Raw genomic sequence first — 15,278 nt, 5'->3', positions numbered from 1 at the left:
TATTTTTGGAGAAAACAAAGAATATTTATACCTCCCAAGCACAATTATAGAAGGTATTTCATATTGAATAGACCTAACTCATACAAGAAAATAATTATCTCTCAGCATATAATTGAATAATGAAAACTCCAGCAATTTTTTTACCCCAAATGATACTTTCTTATAAAGATATTATTAGCATATGAAAAATAGCAACTATGAAGCAATCACAGTTTCCTCAAACGAAGCATCTTCATATGCATATAGTATTTGTTTTTATATGTGAGTATGAATATAGGAATTCTCTATACAGTTATATTGGTTTTTTTTCAACTCTGAGGTTGATTGTGAAGCTTACTACATAATTCTCTTCTTGATAAAACCATAATTAGATGACTTTTCAAAAACATTATATAGCTGTACTTTTAACTAATAAGTATAATTACATTAAGCAGTAAGCATGTTGAAATGAGCACTTACTTTTGGCATCTATGAGCTTCTCTCTTGGTGAAATATCAGAAGAAGACAGTTGTTCCTTTACTTTGGCAACATCTTTTGGATGTAGGAAGTCAAAGAAACTTTGTCCAGTCAAACTAGCCTATTGATAAAGTAGACATTCATTTAAAATCAGTACCATAATTTTTCTACGTTTCCTTATAAAGACGTATGATAAATACTTTCTTTTGTAAAGTTGCTTTTTCTTAAGCTCAAAGATACATCTACTACACTGCGTGACATTAATGTTAAAAGCAGGGTCATACTTGTAAATAGAAAAAATACACAGAACCATAATTGGATACACACAAATCACACAAAAACACCTAACCACTAATATTCTATTTACTCTTGTTAATATCTCCCAATTTGTATACACTACTTCTAAATTATACTATGATTTTCTTTAAACTGCATCCTGGGTAAAAGTAAAGCAATTATAGTATCATATGGAAGTCATTGAATATCTGTGATTTTATGGCATGACTCAGAGAGTTATCATACTGTTAAAAAAAATTACCATGCTATTGAAAAACAAAATCCCACCTGGGACACCTTTCACCTGCCATTCCACTTCTAACATGCAGAGCATTCCTAGGTCTGGGCCTTTGCTCCATGGTCTTGTCACCTGGAATTCATTACCCCTTCTCTTCTCTACACTCAATTCCCTAGCCAATCCAGCCAATTGCATTTTACTCCCTAGAGTTCTTAGATTCTCTCTCTCAATGCAAAATGTCTTCCTCTCCTTCTCTGCACTTCTTAAAGCCTAGCGGACATTCTACTTTGCATGTAAAGTCCTCCCTGACCCATAGTGATCATGCGTCTTTTGAACTCCTTTATTACCCAAGTAGATATTCCTATAGGAGATAGAACAAATGGATCAGATGGTACAAGTAGCCCGGATTACCTGGCAGTTAGATACCTCATACTAAAACAAATAAATGAAAACCTAGCAATCTGATTTACACGGCAGTCTATTGTGTGATTGGTTAATATAAATCTGATCAAAACTCTGCTTTAGAGCAAATCAGATTTCTGAATCTGAAAAGCTGGGGACCAGACCCTGTACCATGGTCATGCCAAAGTCCTGAGCAGTCAGTGGGCCTCTTGAATGATCTCTGAAATGCAAAGTCAGTGCCCAGTAAGACTGGATTCCATCCATGTCCCTAATTTGGAAGTCAGTGCTACTTTGAATTGTCGATTACCTTAGTGCATGCATATGTGTGTGATGTTCTCCATTTCCAATTAGAAAAAAGAATAATCAAGTCTTGCCCTGCTTTTGTGCACCCAGCTATGACCAGCCGCATGATTCATTTGGCTCAGAATATCTTTCTCTAATATTTAGTTCATTACCTATGAATGCCTTCTCTCTCTTCAAATTTTTAAGTTTGAAGGGAATATAGGCTGAAAGTAATGAGCATTATTTAAGATTAAATCTTTGGACTATTTGGTTTCTAAAAGGAAACCATGGGTGCTAGTTTATTCACTCTGTTGGATTACTTTCAGTGCTATAGTTTTTAAGCAACTAGTTTAAATTACAAAGAGTTCAGTAATGAGGAGATAAAGCAATCACACAGCTAGTTAAATAAAAAAAATGTATTTCAGATTTGTTGCCAGAGTTTAAATGAAAAGCTGTTATGAAATGCATATAACTTAATAATAAATACTAATGCCGTCTCTTTGCTGAAACAGAGAAGGGTGACTAATATTTTTCAGACATTCAAATATGACATTTTATTCAGTCTTTACATCCTGAGTAACAGGCTTAATCATCATTTCCATTTTTTACATAGGAGGAAGCTGAGGTTCAGGAAAATGAAATGAGTTGCTGAAGGTCAGGAAGTGAACACTCTTGTCAGTAATAAAAACCTATACCATTTCCACATATCTTTCCATCTCTCCTGGAGTTTTAACTCAGCAGAACCTAATCCCACAGCCCAATGGGAAGAAAGGGTTCAGAAAGACAGCTTCAAAATATATTTGTTCAAAAAGACTAAACATAGTGTGAAAATTTCCTCAGTTTTGGATACCTGATCATAATTAAGTATTTTGGAGACTGACTTAGAAACGAAGAGAATCTTTCCTCTTTCACATCCAACCACAAATAGGAAGCCTTCTGCAGTCTAGGATTTAAAAATATGAAAGTAAATATTTTTAAATATCATCTGTCTCACACACATTCAGATTCTGTGGAAATTACTGTAGCAATAAAATTAACAGTGGTCATAGATCTAATAAAATTAATATTAAGAAATTTTCTTAAGATATGTGTAAAAAGATTTATAAAGAACATGATATTGGACCCCAATTTAAACTAATGTTTTTGACATGAGAAGTTCAGCCACAAAATATTTTGTTGAAATATTTCCTAATATAAAAATTATCTATACCAAATTCTACTCTACTGCATACAGAAACTGTGTAAAGACATCAAAACATATCAATAACAATGACTGTGTATGGATGTGTTGAGATGAAAGGATATGCAGACTGGGGATGAGAAAGAGATAAAAATATTCTTCTGTATACCTCTTTATACTTTGAATAATGGTAAACTATCACTAGATAATGATAAGGTATCATTCTAAACTAAATTTTAGAAATTCTAATATGTCAGCTACTCCCATAAGATCTACCAAGTAAATCCTCTGTGACCAAACTAACCAGAAATGGATATGTCTGGACACACAGGGTAAGTCTGGCACCTCGTCTCTTGACATTGCTTGAACTGATTTTTACCAACTGGATATAAACATGAGGTGGAATCAGCAGACATGTTCTACAGGGGCATTACTGGGGCTACATTAAGTTATGGCTGAAAAAACACTTAAAGATTGGTGAGAGAGCTTCCAAAGCATACTATACATTTCACTATCTTTAATAATCTTTTGTTGTCTGCAAAAAAACAAAAAAATCCTTTATATTCCTGTCAGGAATATTATATTTACATTTAGATGTTCAAATAAAAGAGGGGCTTTTATAAAAAGTTTTTAAAAATTGGCAAACATAAATGAAAAATCTTTCTGTTTAATCATACTATGGCTTAAAGCCCAGTAGTCATAGCACAAGAGCAAGACACTTATTACCTCCTGGGGTACGGGGGGAGGATGAGCCAATGATATGGTCATATTTTCCATGTCAAATAATCCTCTAGAACAGTGAATCTGAAAACCCATACATATGAAGTGATGAGGACAGAAATGTCAGAGCATCACCTAATAACTCATTAAGCAAGCAGTGACTGGCTAATGTGCAGAGAACATGATCCTGAAGGAATAGGATACAAGGTAGATGGCTTTGAAAGAGGTGGTAATAGTGGGGAATAGATCCTAGACACGGGAAGTGAGGGCATTAAGCAGTATAAAGAGCTTAGCATTAAAAACAAGCCTTGCTCCATTTTTTAGAAAATGCCCATCCTCTGTCTCTACTTCCATTAGCACAAATTAATATAACATGGTTACTTGTATAACTTTAATTTTTATGTTAAAGGAAATTTGGAGCAACATAGAGTCCTATATGTTTATAACAGGAAGCACACTGAAGAAAATCTGCTTCTCAGATTTCAAATAAAAATCAAAGGGAAAATACAACTTAGACAACTATATCTCCTTACTTACCTTCAGGATTAAGTGTCTGAGCTCATTTTCCTGAATAAATGAAGGTCGATAATTATCTCCTGCATAAAAATTTGTCATACCTAAAAATAAACAAGTCAAAAAGTTACTAAAAATATTGTAGGGTTGGGAACGTAGTAAGTCGTCAATGAACATTAGTGATGCTGCTGCTGCCGGTGAGGATATTAATGATGGCATTCTCTCTGTTAACATGTTCTTAGATCTCCTCTGTAATCGTTCTCTCCCTTTGTTATTACTAGATTAAAATTTCCTACTTTTAGATTGAAAATTCTTGAAACTACTTATTCATTTATACTCATAAGTGCAGACAGTAAGAGCTCTCTGTAAAAAAAATAAAATAAAATGCATCGATATTCTAGAATTTAGTTATTTTTATAATTTCTTAGCTTATTAAAACTAGTCATATGAATTACCCTTAATGGAGGTGATTCTTGAATTCTAAACAAATTTTATCGAGTCATAGATTCTTCTATATGATCCTTTAAACATCATATGGAGACTTCTGATAATATACAAAAATTATAAAGTATAAGTAAAATGATTTGTTTTAAGCCCTTAGCACAAAGTTTATTGTATTAAGATGAACGTCTCTAAAGCTACTGAAGAGCTGGCAAAAATGATAAGGAATTATCAGGTCAAAAGTAGGATCCACCAACCTTAACTTGGAAAGCCCTTCACAGTCACAAGGGGGTACAGGGGACAGTTAAGCCAAGCTGCTGCTGTCCCCAGATAGCTCTGGGCAAGAGTGATTCAGAAGAGGTAAATCAATTCCCTCCTTTATACTTCCCAAGCCCCCTAACCACAATCCCCTCCTCCTGGAGACTGCTAGGAAAGTTGCTTTTGCAAGATAAAAAAGTAGGGTAACACCCTGAGACATTTCAACCACAAATTGGCCGTTGAATAGATTTGCAGCCTAAACTCACCAATTACCTAAGTGGTAAGGAAAAACAAAACCAGAAAATCAAAAACACCTCATGGTATAACTTGGTAAAGTTTTCTCAAACCGGTAACACCCCTAAGAGCCCGGCATAAGCAAAAGAAAATCTTCTCTTTTGGAATCTACCTTCTAGGTAGGCCTCACAGAATTCCCAGAAATGATTTGTTGTTGTTGTTATTACTACTACACAGCAGCCTTGGAGGAGGAAGTTGAGAAGGGTGGGCTGAAAGATGCAGGACCAGACCAGGGTATAGCAATAACTCTACTTGAAGAAGGCAGGGACATTTACAGGTCTGGCCTGAAGCAAAGTTGGCAGAAGTATGCCGACAAAATCCTGTTAGTATAAACCGGGCAAAATGGGTGAGCCCCAACTAGGTGAGAGTGAGCGAGGACATGGAACGGAGAAAAAGAAGACAGAGTGGAGCGGAAGCTAGGGTGAGGCGAGTTAGTAAAGTGCATGCTGGATATGCTGTATACCTGCCAAAGAGTGTAACAAATTCCACTGTCAGATTTCTGATGGCAAAAACAAATAAGAAACACAGTCGCTTACTTGTGTCACAGTGTGTTCGAAGGGCTAAAAAAATGACAATTTGACAATGATAATGATAATGACAATAACGGGTATTCCTCCTGCTCTTGCCACCACCTCTGCCATTTGTGAACCCTGTGCTCACCCTTTCTATGCATTATTCTTTACTCTTAACGACAACCCTATGAGGCATATCCATTATCCCTGTTTTATAGATATGGAAGTTGAGGATTAGAATGTTAAGTAACTTGAGTAAGTCACATAGAATTTAAGTCAGGGAGCCAGTTTGCCTCCAGCACCCACATGCACGCACAACTGTGCTCTGTCACCACTATTAAGACCACATACACAGAATGCCCACAGGTTCTCCGAAAGTGCATGATGCGGAGCAGGGCTACCCAGATATGGACTGCAGACCCTTGCTAACAGCCAACTGTGGTGAAATGAGTACAGAAATTCAGAATCAGCACTTAGACACCTTATTATAGAAATGTAAGGTTGTTGTGGCTTCCCAGCTCATGATCATTTTTCCAGTAATCAACTGGATGAGGGTGGGGAACACTTGCCCTTCACCCGGAGGGTTTCAGAACCACTGCTGTCGAGTATATTTAAAAAATCATTTCACCATCCTTCTGTCTTTAAAGTAATCATGCATAGACCAAAATAGCATGATCTATACGCAGCCCTCTGATGACCTGGTGTGTCTGATGTCAAGCACGTTGGCGGTACGCTCTAGTAAGTGCTCTAGAATGCAGGCCCAATTGCTTTAAGTCATCTCACTTGGGGTAGCACTAACTAAAGGGTCTGATGAGTACTTGTCCACCTCACTTTGGCTTAGGAGGGCCAAGGGTGAAACCTATGGTCTGTTCCAAGAAATCGCCTCTGGATTTACTGTCTCCTTCCTACTCCTCTCACTTGTACCTCCGCTTAGCATCCCTCCCACTAGGTTTTACTGCTCTCTTCATGGATATATGTCTCTCCCTTGTCCAGCCATGAATCCCTAGAGCACAGAGATCTTGCCTCTTTCATTTTTTTATATTCCCAGCACAGAACAGGAGTCTAGCTGATGCTCAGTTCATGTTTGTTGAATTAGTTGATTGATTCATGGCTTCTCCCTCAGGTCCTCCTCCTTCAGAACATTGCGAATGTAAAAACTCTTGGGTAATTTTAGGCTTGCAATCAAATGACCTCAGCTGAGCCTACAAAGGTTGACTGCCGAAAGATTTAAGAGAAATATTGCATGCAACTTATGCAAGAGCCAGCTGTAGGTAAAAGAGAATCTTATTTATCTCATTTCACAACAGACTTATGAAAATAAGACCGCCAATCGTGCTCCCACTGCCAGGCAGCGTCCGAACACTTGCACTGCTCTGTGTGGCACTGAAGGACTCAAGGCCTGTACTTTCTTTTCCCAACCTGCACGCAGTTAGCTGGTTGGAGTGCCTCTGCCATTTCTTCTACCATATGGAAATCTGCCAAGAATTTAAAATTATAATTCTACATTTCAGGACTTCTAAAATACCGAGAGGTATATATAGCACGCATTGTTAACTTCATATTATACATGGGAAAACAAGTAGAAATGTAAAGACTTTTGAAGTTCACACAGTAATCTTAAGATAAAGCTTGTAGTAGATTGAAGTTTTCTGACAACCAAATTAGTATCCTCTCCACACACAGAATATGGACAAGCATCAACTTAATGCCTCTAAAGCTGAAAGACACCTTTGTATAGCATCTCGACAGTCAATAACAACAAAACAACCAGAGAGACCTCAATTGCAGGAAAGGCTTCACAAATCTAAGCATGGAGGTCATTTTCAAACTCACCTTTTAAAGATTTCAAGTATTGAACGGCCATTCTTAAAACTGTAAGTTTGTCCAGTTTTCGTGCCATAGGCTTGCACTGAGGGAGCATTGCTGACAGTTCTTCAATCAGGTTATTCATTTTATCTCTCCTCCGTTTTTCAGTTTGGCTATGAGCTTCTCTGAGAAGGAAAAGAAACCTCTTTTATACTTCACAGTCAGCAGACCCACAGTGACCTGGGAATAGGAATGGCATTTAAAAGATTCACAGTGCTTTCACCCCCACCCACTACCTTTCCTCCATTCTTCCCTACCTTATTTCCTGAAACATTTTAAGAACAGAGACATCTGTCTGAGAGCGTGGTGAGTGGTTTTTTTACTTTCCTCCAGTCTTAGAGGAAGAGATGAGTAGCCTTTTCAAAGCTAACTCCTCTCTGGTGTTTGCTTAAACAATTATCAGCATTTTAATCTCATTCTCTCTCATAGCTCCTCTCATGGGTCTATAAACGTGTGCAAGTCTCTTCCCTCTGATAAAACCCCTTTCCCTAATTCTAGGGGTTCCCTCCCGCTTGCTACTATCTTCCCTTCTCGGCCAGCTTCCTGAAAGAAGGCAGTCTCCAGTCTTTCTCAGGCACTTCTCCATCTATTAAAGCCAACCTTTCACAATCCCCACTCCACTAAAACTATTCTAGCAAGGGTCATCCTTATCTTATGCAATCTCTTGCTGATCCCTGCCTTGAGTTTGACACAACTGACATTCCTCATTCTTCGCCTGGCTTCTGTCACCTCTCCTGTTCCTCTATTCTCCCTCCTCAGCCCAGTCCCCTTTGTCTCTTTACTTGGCCCTTCCTCTATCCTTAAATACCTGTGACCTCAAGATTCCTTACTTGGTACCACTCTTTCCTTACATAATAGCTTCACCCTAAGAGATCTCGTTCCCTCATAAGGTTTTATAACTATTCATAAGCTAGTAACCATTAAACTGCTATACTTTATCCAGTTCCTGACTTTTGGAACTAGAATTATGTGCGTAACTGATTCCCAAACACCCTAAAACTCAGGAAATCCCAAGCTGAATGCTTTTCTGCAATTTACCCCATTTTAATTCTCTTTCCTCCACTAGTCCTTTTTTTCTCTTCTATAGAGTTCATCTTGGTTGGTTATACCACTTGACTTATTCTATACCCTTCCTCTTCTTCACCTTGAAGGGCCAAATAAACACAAACTCCCATAGACTCCAGTTCTTAAAATATTTCTTAAATATGCCTCCCCCTCTCCACCCACTCTGTAACTGCCTTAATTCAGGCCCTTGTGATATAGCTCATTGCACTTACCCCCAAAAGCCTTTTAAAGTGATGTTCTTTTTTCTAATGTCTTCCTCGTCTAGTCTATCCTACCCAATACTTTCAGAATTATCATTCTAAACAAACCAAATCATCTAATCCACTGCATTAAACTGCCAAAATGTGTTTCCACTGCCTGTGAGGAATGGCCAAACTCCCTAATGACATTCCAAGTTTCACCATGACCTGGTTTATCCTTTCATCTCTCCATGTCTTTCCCTAGAGCTCCAAATGTTATACAGCAGCAATGCCAGATGACTTGCTAGTCTTCAAACATGCCATGTCGTCTTTCATATCTCCTCTACGTCTGGCTATTTCTTAGGCTTCTATATTCGTGGGAAGACCCTACTCCTTCAAAGCCAAGCTCAGTTATTCTTCTGAGATGCTTTCTTTGATTACTGCATAATTAATCACTTCCCTCTCTCAGCTTCCTCAGCGCCTCTACCATAATTTACTGAATCTAAGCCACCATTAATTGTAAGATACATTATTTAATGCATCACAAATCACAAGGAAAGAAAAATGCTGCCAAATAACAGGAAGATGCCATTGATAAGACATTTTTCTCAGATGATAAAATGTTAGGGGGCAAATGTATATCTTAGATTTCAAGAATTAGGCTATTTTACTCTTCACACTTAACTGTAAACATCTGTTTCTCCTATAACGCTCAGATCATAGCAATTCCTTAATTTTTATATAAGAAGAGTTTAAAAGGGATGATTCGATGGGAAAGAGGATAAGTAGGAGACTTGCCTTGATCTGTTGTTATAGCAATTTTAAATTAGATGAAAGAAAATGTAATTTTTCCACATTAAAGTGGGGGAGAAGCACTGATGGAGACTGATGCAGCTAATGCTCCTCCTCTCCCCAAAACATTCCCCCTCGGACAATGCCACTCCTGGAACAAACTATGGACTTTTGGGTAAATTATATGGAATTCAAATTACATGTGTATTTACATAAAATTGAGTTATCTACTCATACATTGGTCTATCCATGATCAACTTTCAGATTAAAATTTTGTAATTAAAAAGTGTTATAGTTATCTTCTTGCTAAAATGATCACCTCTTTTTTCTACCAGTATTACCCATTAAAATAGACAGTAACATTGGACAGAGATGCCTGATCTGGAGAATGTACAGCAGAAGGCAGTGTGCTCTCTCTCGGAGCTGAAGTTTGGAGGGAGGTGAGAGCAAGGCCACTGGAGAGAGCAATGAATGATGACAGTGGGAGCTAGGTATCTCAGACAAAGGTGAAATAGCCACTTTTTAAATGAGGTACTGTACTTGAAGGAAGTACACCTGAAAAGATTTCTGGAGGATTTATAAGAAGGGGCATATTTATCCAGAGACTAGTTCTCTGCTTAAAAATTTATTAGGACCCTGGCTCTTAAGTCTATATACTGTTACCCCCATTTTGAATCATATCAATGTTTTGTAGAATCATATCCATAAAACAGAATAAAAGAAAAAGCAAAGCTGATATCTAGCCATGTTGCCAGATGCAGAAAAATTCTGTGTTAATATTGAAACAACTGACAAAGAATTTAAGATGATGGATTACTAATAATCAGATGCTTCTCATAAGTAATTCTGATTTGTTTATAGCATGAATCAGCTTTTTCTCTAGTGCTAAAACTAAGTTTTTAATAAACAGCTATCTCAAGAAAAATTTAAAGATACATAAGCCGAATGTTATTCAAGTATATAGAAAAGAAAGGTAATGGTTACTTAATAATCACTACTTCTCACAGCATAACTAACATATGAGAAAAACCTAATATTCATGAATCCATTATATCTTGACTTCACCTTTTGTTTTGGCTAAAGGTGTACATGTGTGAGACCTTTCCACCCACCAGGTACCATCTCAACAGTTCAAAGTACCTGAAGGACTTCATTTTTACTTGTTGTTCACCATCTTCCACTCTACAAAAAAGCAGGGCAAAATATCAAACTACATGAAACAGCTTTTCTATAATCCTTGAGAGAAAAATAAATGTGAGCTTAAGTCCAATGGACTTAATTCCTATTAAGTATTTAGTTATAAATGCTACCCTGAGCTCCTAATGACTTGAAATGATTTTTACTTTCTACATGAGCTATTCGCCTACTAAAGCTGACAAGCACATCAGCCCCATCAAGATAATAAAAATTATATTAACTGACAATGAACAATCCTTGGTGTTCTATTTAAAAATTAACCCATGCCAATATTGAGAAAAAACATAATTTTCATGGAAATAACTTTATTTTTAAAACAATTGATGTCTTAACCAAAAATTTTATAGAAGCTGTATTAAAACAGGCTGAAAATGCATTAAGAATCTCAGATCTTTAATCAAAGAAATTTATTTTGCCTAAAAACATCTGGATGATAAGAAATATCAAAAACTGGAAACTCTGATCACTTGCCAATATTATTGCATTAGTATACTTGCTAGCAGAATATACTAAATGTATATTTATGTATAAATATTTATATACAAATATAGATACATATGTGTGTGTGTTCATTCAGAAATGCAGTCACCAGACCACTACCACTGATAGTTATAGACTACTTTCGACATTAAAAAATTATGCAGGTGAGTAGTTTTTGAAAAATATGTAGTTTAAAATTATATTTCCAAATGTATCATTTTTAAAATGGACATTGAAAAATTCAGGGAAAAGCACCCATGATCTCACCTGGAATAATCATAGTTAACATTTTAATGGGTCTCCCTATAATCTTTCCTAAACATGTATTTAGATACACACGAAAAAACAGCTTTGACTATTTAACTTAGCCACAGTGTGTCTGTGTGTGTGTGTGTATACACACGCACACAACAAAATTCAGATCACAGTGTATTATTAACACTATTACATGACTATTTTCCCATAAGTTCAATTATTGGAGAACATAATTTGAAATAATTGCATAGTGGCCCACTGGCTAACTATAGTATAATTTAATCATTTTCTAGGCTTTGAAAAAACTTTGACTTATCTTTGATCTATTTTATTTATTAGAACTATTTTGAGTTTTTAATAATATTTTCCTGCTTAAAAAAATATATGCTGTTTACAGAATATTTAATAAAATTTATAAAGAGATGCTTATAAATATTCAAAAAAAAGCTTGGGTGCTTTTCTTTCTCACGGTCTAAATAAAGGATAGCTTTCATATTTATGGTACTTTGTCAAAAATATTTTAACATGTTATTTGATTCTCACAATACTGGAGAATCATGTAGTTTTAACTATTCCCCTTTTACAGAAGAAAGAATAGAGGCCAGTAAGGTTGATGACTGCTCAGGGTCACATACCTAACAGGAGACTGAGTGAAGCTAATTCTATCCAGGATGGTGTGCCTTCCCCTATGTCTTGCTATTTCTCTCATCATTGTCAGTCTGCTCGGTACATATAAAATTAAAGAACTTCTCTGAAGCAAAAGAGAGAGTCAGATTAAGTCAGCTTCTTTTCTCTTTTTAGCCTGCCTTCATATTTGGGAACTAAAACAGAAAATAATGCCACAGGTAGTGATTTTCTTCCTAATGGTCTGGAATTATATATACATACATTTCAATTTTACAAGGCAAGCTTTGGCCGTTTTAAATCATGCTTTTGCTTTGATTATATATGTGTTTTAGAAAATTAACTCACTGACTGAAATTGCCTCCTTGATGAAATCTAAACCTATTGTACTTATGAAATCCAAATTCAATACCTTTATTTAATGGTCTCTGGTAAAACAGAATAAAGGCATGATCGTATCGTGTTAGTCAAATAATTCATTTCTTTGTTTGCAGCACAAACCTAGATAATTAATAAATCTGCTCTTTTTTCCTCCATGCTGGCATTTGGTCTATAGTCATAATATTTTTACATGTGAATTTTAATAAGCTTTCTGATATTAATAACATTCACATCACTTGGATGCAATTTCTTACTGTAGCATCTTACACTACAGTAGCATAATTTTTTCAAAAAACAGTGCAAGCTTTTCCTGAACACTATTTTCACTACATTTTGAATGAAATGTTGGCCTTCTCCCTAAATCGACCAAAGACAAATTAAATTGGAAGTATATATAATCAAAACATTTTCCAGATTTGCCATTTTTCATACATTCCTCTTTTGGAAACTTTCTTCCTTTTGCTTCTGAGATACTACTCCCACTTTAGAGCCACATCTTCTCACATTTCAGGTAGGATTCTCCTCTTCCCTTTACTGTGTTGAGGTCCATGTACTTCCAGAGTATATCCTCAGTTCCCTAGTGACTGCCCCCATGCCAGTCCCCATATCTGCTTTCTGTACATTCTTGCTGTCTGAATCTCTATCCAGGTCAGGCCACAGCCCTTATTCCAGACCCTCATATCCAAATGCCTACTTGAAGATCCCATATATATCACAGTTTTCTTGTGTCCAAAACTGAATTCTTCTTTTCCTCAATCTCAATGAATGATAGATAATACCATCTTCCATTTAGGTGACCAAGTCAGAAAACTTGGACACTTCTTATTTTCCTGCTCTCCCCAACCAACAATCATGAAATCTTGAGATTCTATCTTTTAAATGTGTCATAATATGTCTCTTCCTTTCCAGGCTCTTCCTGTCAGGGCCACACTCTCAGACCAATGCTCAGAAAATCTAATCGGTAAAAGTCTCTCAGGTGTTTTCTCTGCCTGCTGGGTTTTCCTCCCTCAGTCCATGCTGCTTTCAGAGTGGTCCTTCAAAAATGTAAATCTGTACCACTTTATACCTACAAGGATAGCTTTTAATTTTTTAAATGGAAAGTAACAAGTGTCAGGAAGGATGTGGAGAAAATAGACCCCATGCACATGGCTAGCGAGAATGTAAAATGGTGCAGCCACTGTGGAAAAGAGTTTAGTGGGTCCTTAAAAATTAAACATAAAATTACTGTATGACCCAGCAATTCTACTTCCAGGTATATACCCAAAAGAATCGAAAGCAAGGACTCAGATACTTGTATACCAATATTCCTAGCAGCATTAGTCACAATAGCCAAAAGATAAGAACCCAAATGCCCACTGATGGGTGAAGAGATAAACAAAATGTGGTATATAAGTACAATGGAATGTTACACAGCCACAAAAAAAAAGAATGAAATTATGATACATATTACAACATGGCTGAAATCTGAAAACATTATGCTAAGTGAAATAAGCCAGACACAAAAGGACAAGCATTATATGATTCCACTTATAGGACATATCTAAAAAGTAGAATAGAACTTACTAGGGGCTGGGGGAAAAGGGATACGAAAAATTTTTGTTTAATGGGTACAGAGTTGCTGATTGGGTGATGACAAAGTTTTAGAAATAGTGGTGATGGCTGCACAACATTGAGTATAACTAATGACAGTGAATTGTATACTTAAAAATAGTTTAAATGGCAAATTTTATTGTTTTACTACAATAAAAAGTTTTTTTAAAAGTACAAAGGCACGCAATTTTTAAAAATGTAAATCTGATTAAGTTCTTCTCATGCTTAACATCCTTCCATTTTCCTTATCGCATTCAAGATAATTTCAGATTCCTTCGTTCAGTAGACTTTAATGACCCAGTCCATGTTTATCCCTCAAGTCTCATGGCTCACCCACCTCTATGTGCACCTCTGCTCTGCTGTGACAACCACTTGCTTCCAGTTCAGCAGTGTGCTAATGATACCTTGTGCTTCTGCACAGCTATTCTTCTGCATAAAATATCTCCTCTACTCCTGCTCTAAATGGCTCATTTCCATTATTCATTTAAAACTTAAGTCAGCATCTCCAGGAAGCTGTCCTTCACTCTTGATCCCAACATGATTTAAATCCCCAACTTTCTTTATGGCCATAATACCTAGAATCTCTATTGTGGCAATTACCACGACGTATAACAATTATTTGTATATCTCCCATTTCTACAAGGTTCTGTGTCATATCTGTATCTCTGAGTCAACTGAGTGTCACACACTCAATAAATGTTTAATGACTACATTCCAGGGAATCTTCATCAATAACCGTTTTAAAGAATCAGCTCTCCATTCAAAACCAACAGTGCTAAAGAAAAAGTTAACTTTCTCTTACATTATTCTTTGTTTATAAATATCAAACACTCTCAGGCTCCATCGATGAAATCAACTTCATATCTATTGACTGGTTTTCATGCCCTGAGTCTCTTGGAAGGATGCTGTCTAATCAGTACTTTGTAAAATCCATAAAGCATTTTGACAACCATCATTTTGGAAAATGATGAGATGAAAGAAGGACTGGGGCAGAATGGAAAAGTTCTGGGATAGATAATGAGCAAATCAGTGGGGTGTATACTCTTTCTTCTGCCACGATATGCCCTCTTCAATTATGAATAATGCTTGACTGATAGTGCAGGACTTACCTGCTGCCACTGGATGCTGATATTTCTATCCTTGTTGAAAGGAGATAGGTAAAGGGATTCTGAGAATGATTTTTCACCACTTTTTCTGTCATAATTCCTGACCTGGAGGGAAAGAGGCCTTGGGTCGTCCCTACCCAGACACACTGGGAAATGGACAGCCTATCCTCA

At 36.5% G+C, this 15,278-nt stretch overlaps 1 protein-coding gene across 4 annotated transcripts in view; it reads right to left on the bottom strand.

Annotated features, from left to right (window-relative positions):
• ARNTL2 (aryl hydrocarbon receptor nuclear translocator like 2) overlaps positions 1-15,278 on the bottom strand; it is a 67,642-nt gene that overhangs the window by 28,426 nt on the left and 23,938 nt on the right. Inside the window, exons 3-8 of one of the 4 annotated variants that reach the window (XM_011363093.2) lie at positions 15,111-15,212; positions 10,615-10,656; positions 7,406-7,563; positions 4,092-4,171; positions 2,505-2,597; positions 460-577 (exon numbers count right to left, since the gene is read on the bottom strand). In XM_011363093.2, the coding sequence (XP_011361395.2) occupies positions 460-577; positions 2,505-2,597; positions 4,092-4,171; positions 7,406-7,563; positions 10,615-10,656; positions 15,111-15,212 (593 nt within the window). The remainder of the gene's footprint in view (positions 1-459; positions 578-2,504; positions 2,598-4,091; positions 4,172-7,405; positions 7,564-10,614; positions 10,657-15,110; positions 15,213-15,278) is intronic. The other 3 variants (XM_023532370.1, XM_023532371.1, XM_023532372.1) reach the window with 3 other exon arrangements.

The sequence above is a fragment of the Pteropus vampyrus genome, unplaced genomic scaffold, assembly GCF_000151845.1.
Source record: "Pteropus vampyrus isolate Shadow unplaced genomic scaffold, Pvam_2.0 Scaffold82, whole genome shotgun sequence".
Classification (NCBI taxonomy): Eukaryota; Metazoa; Chordata; class Mammalia; order Chiroptera; family Pteropodidae; genus Pteropus; species Pteropus vampyrus.
This window is presented reverse-complemented; position numbering and strand designations above follow the sequence as displayed.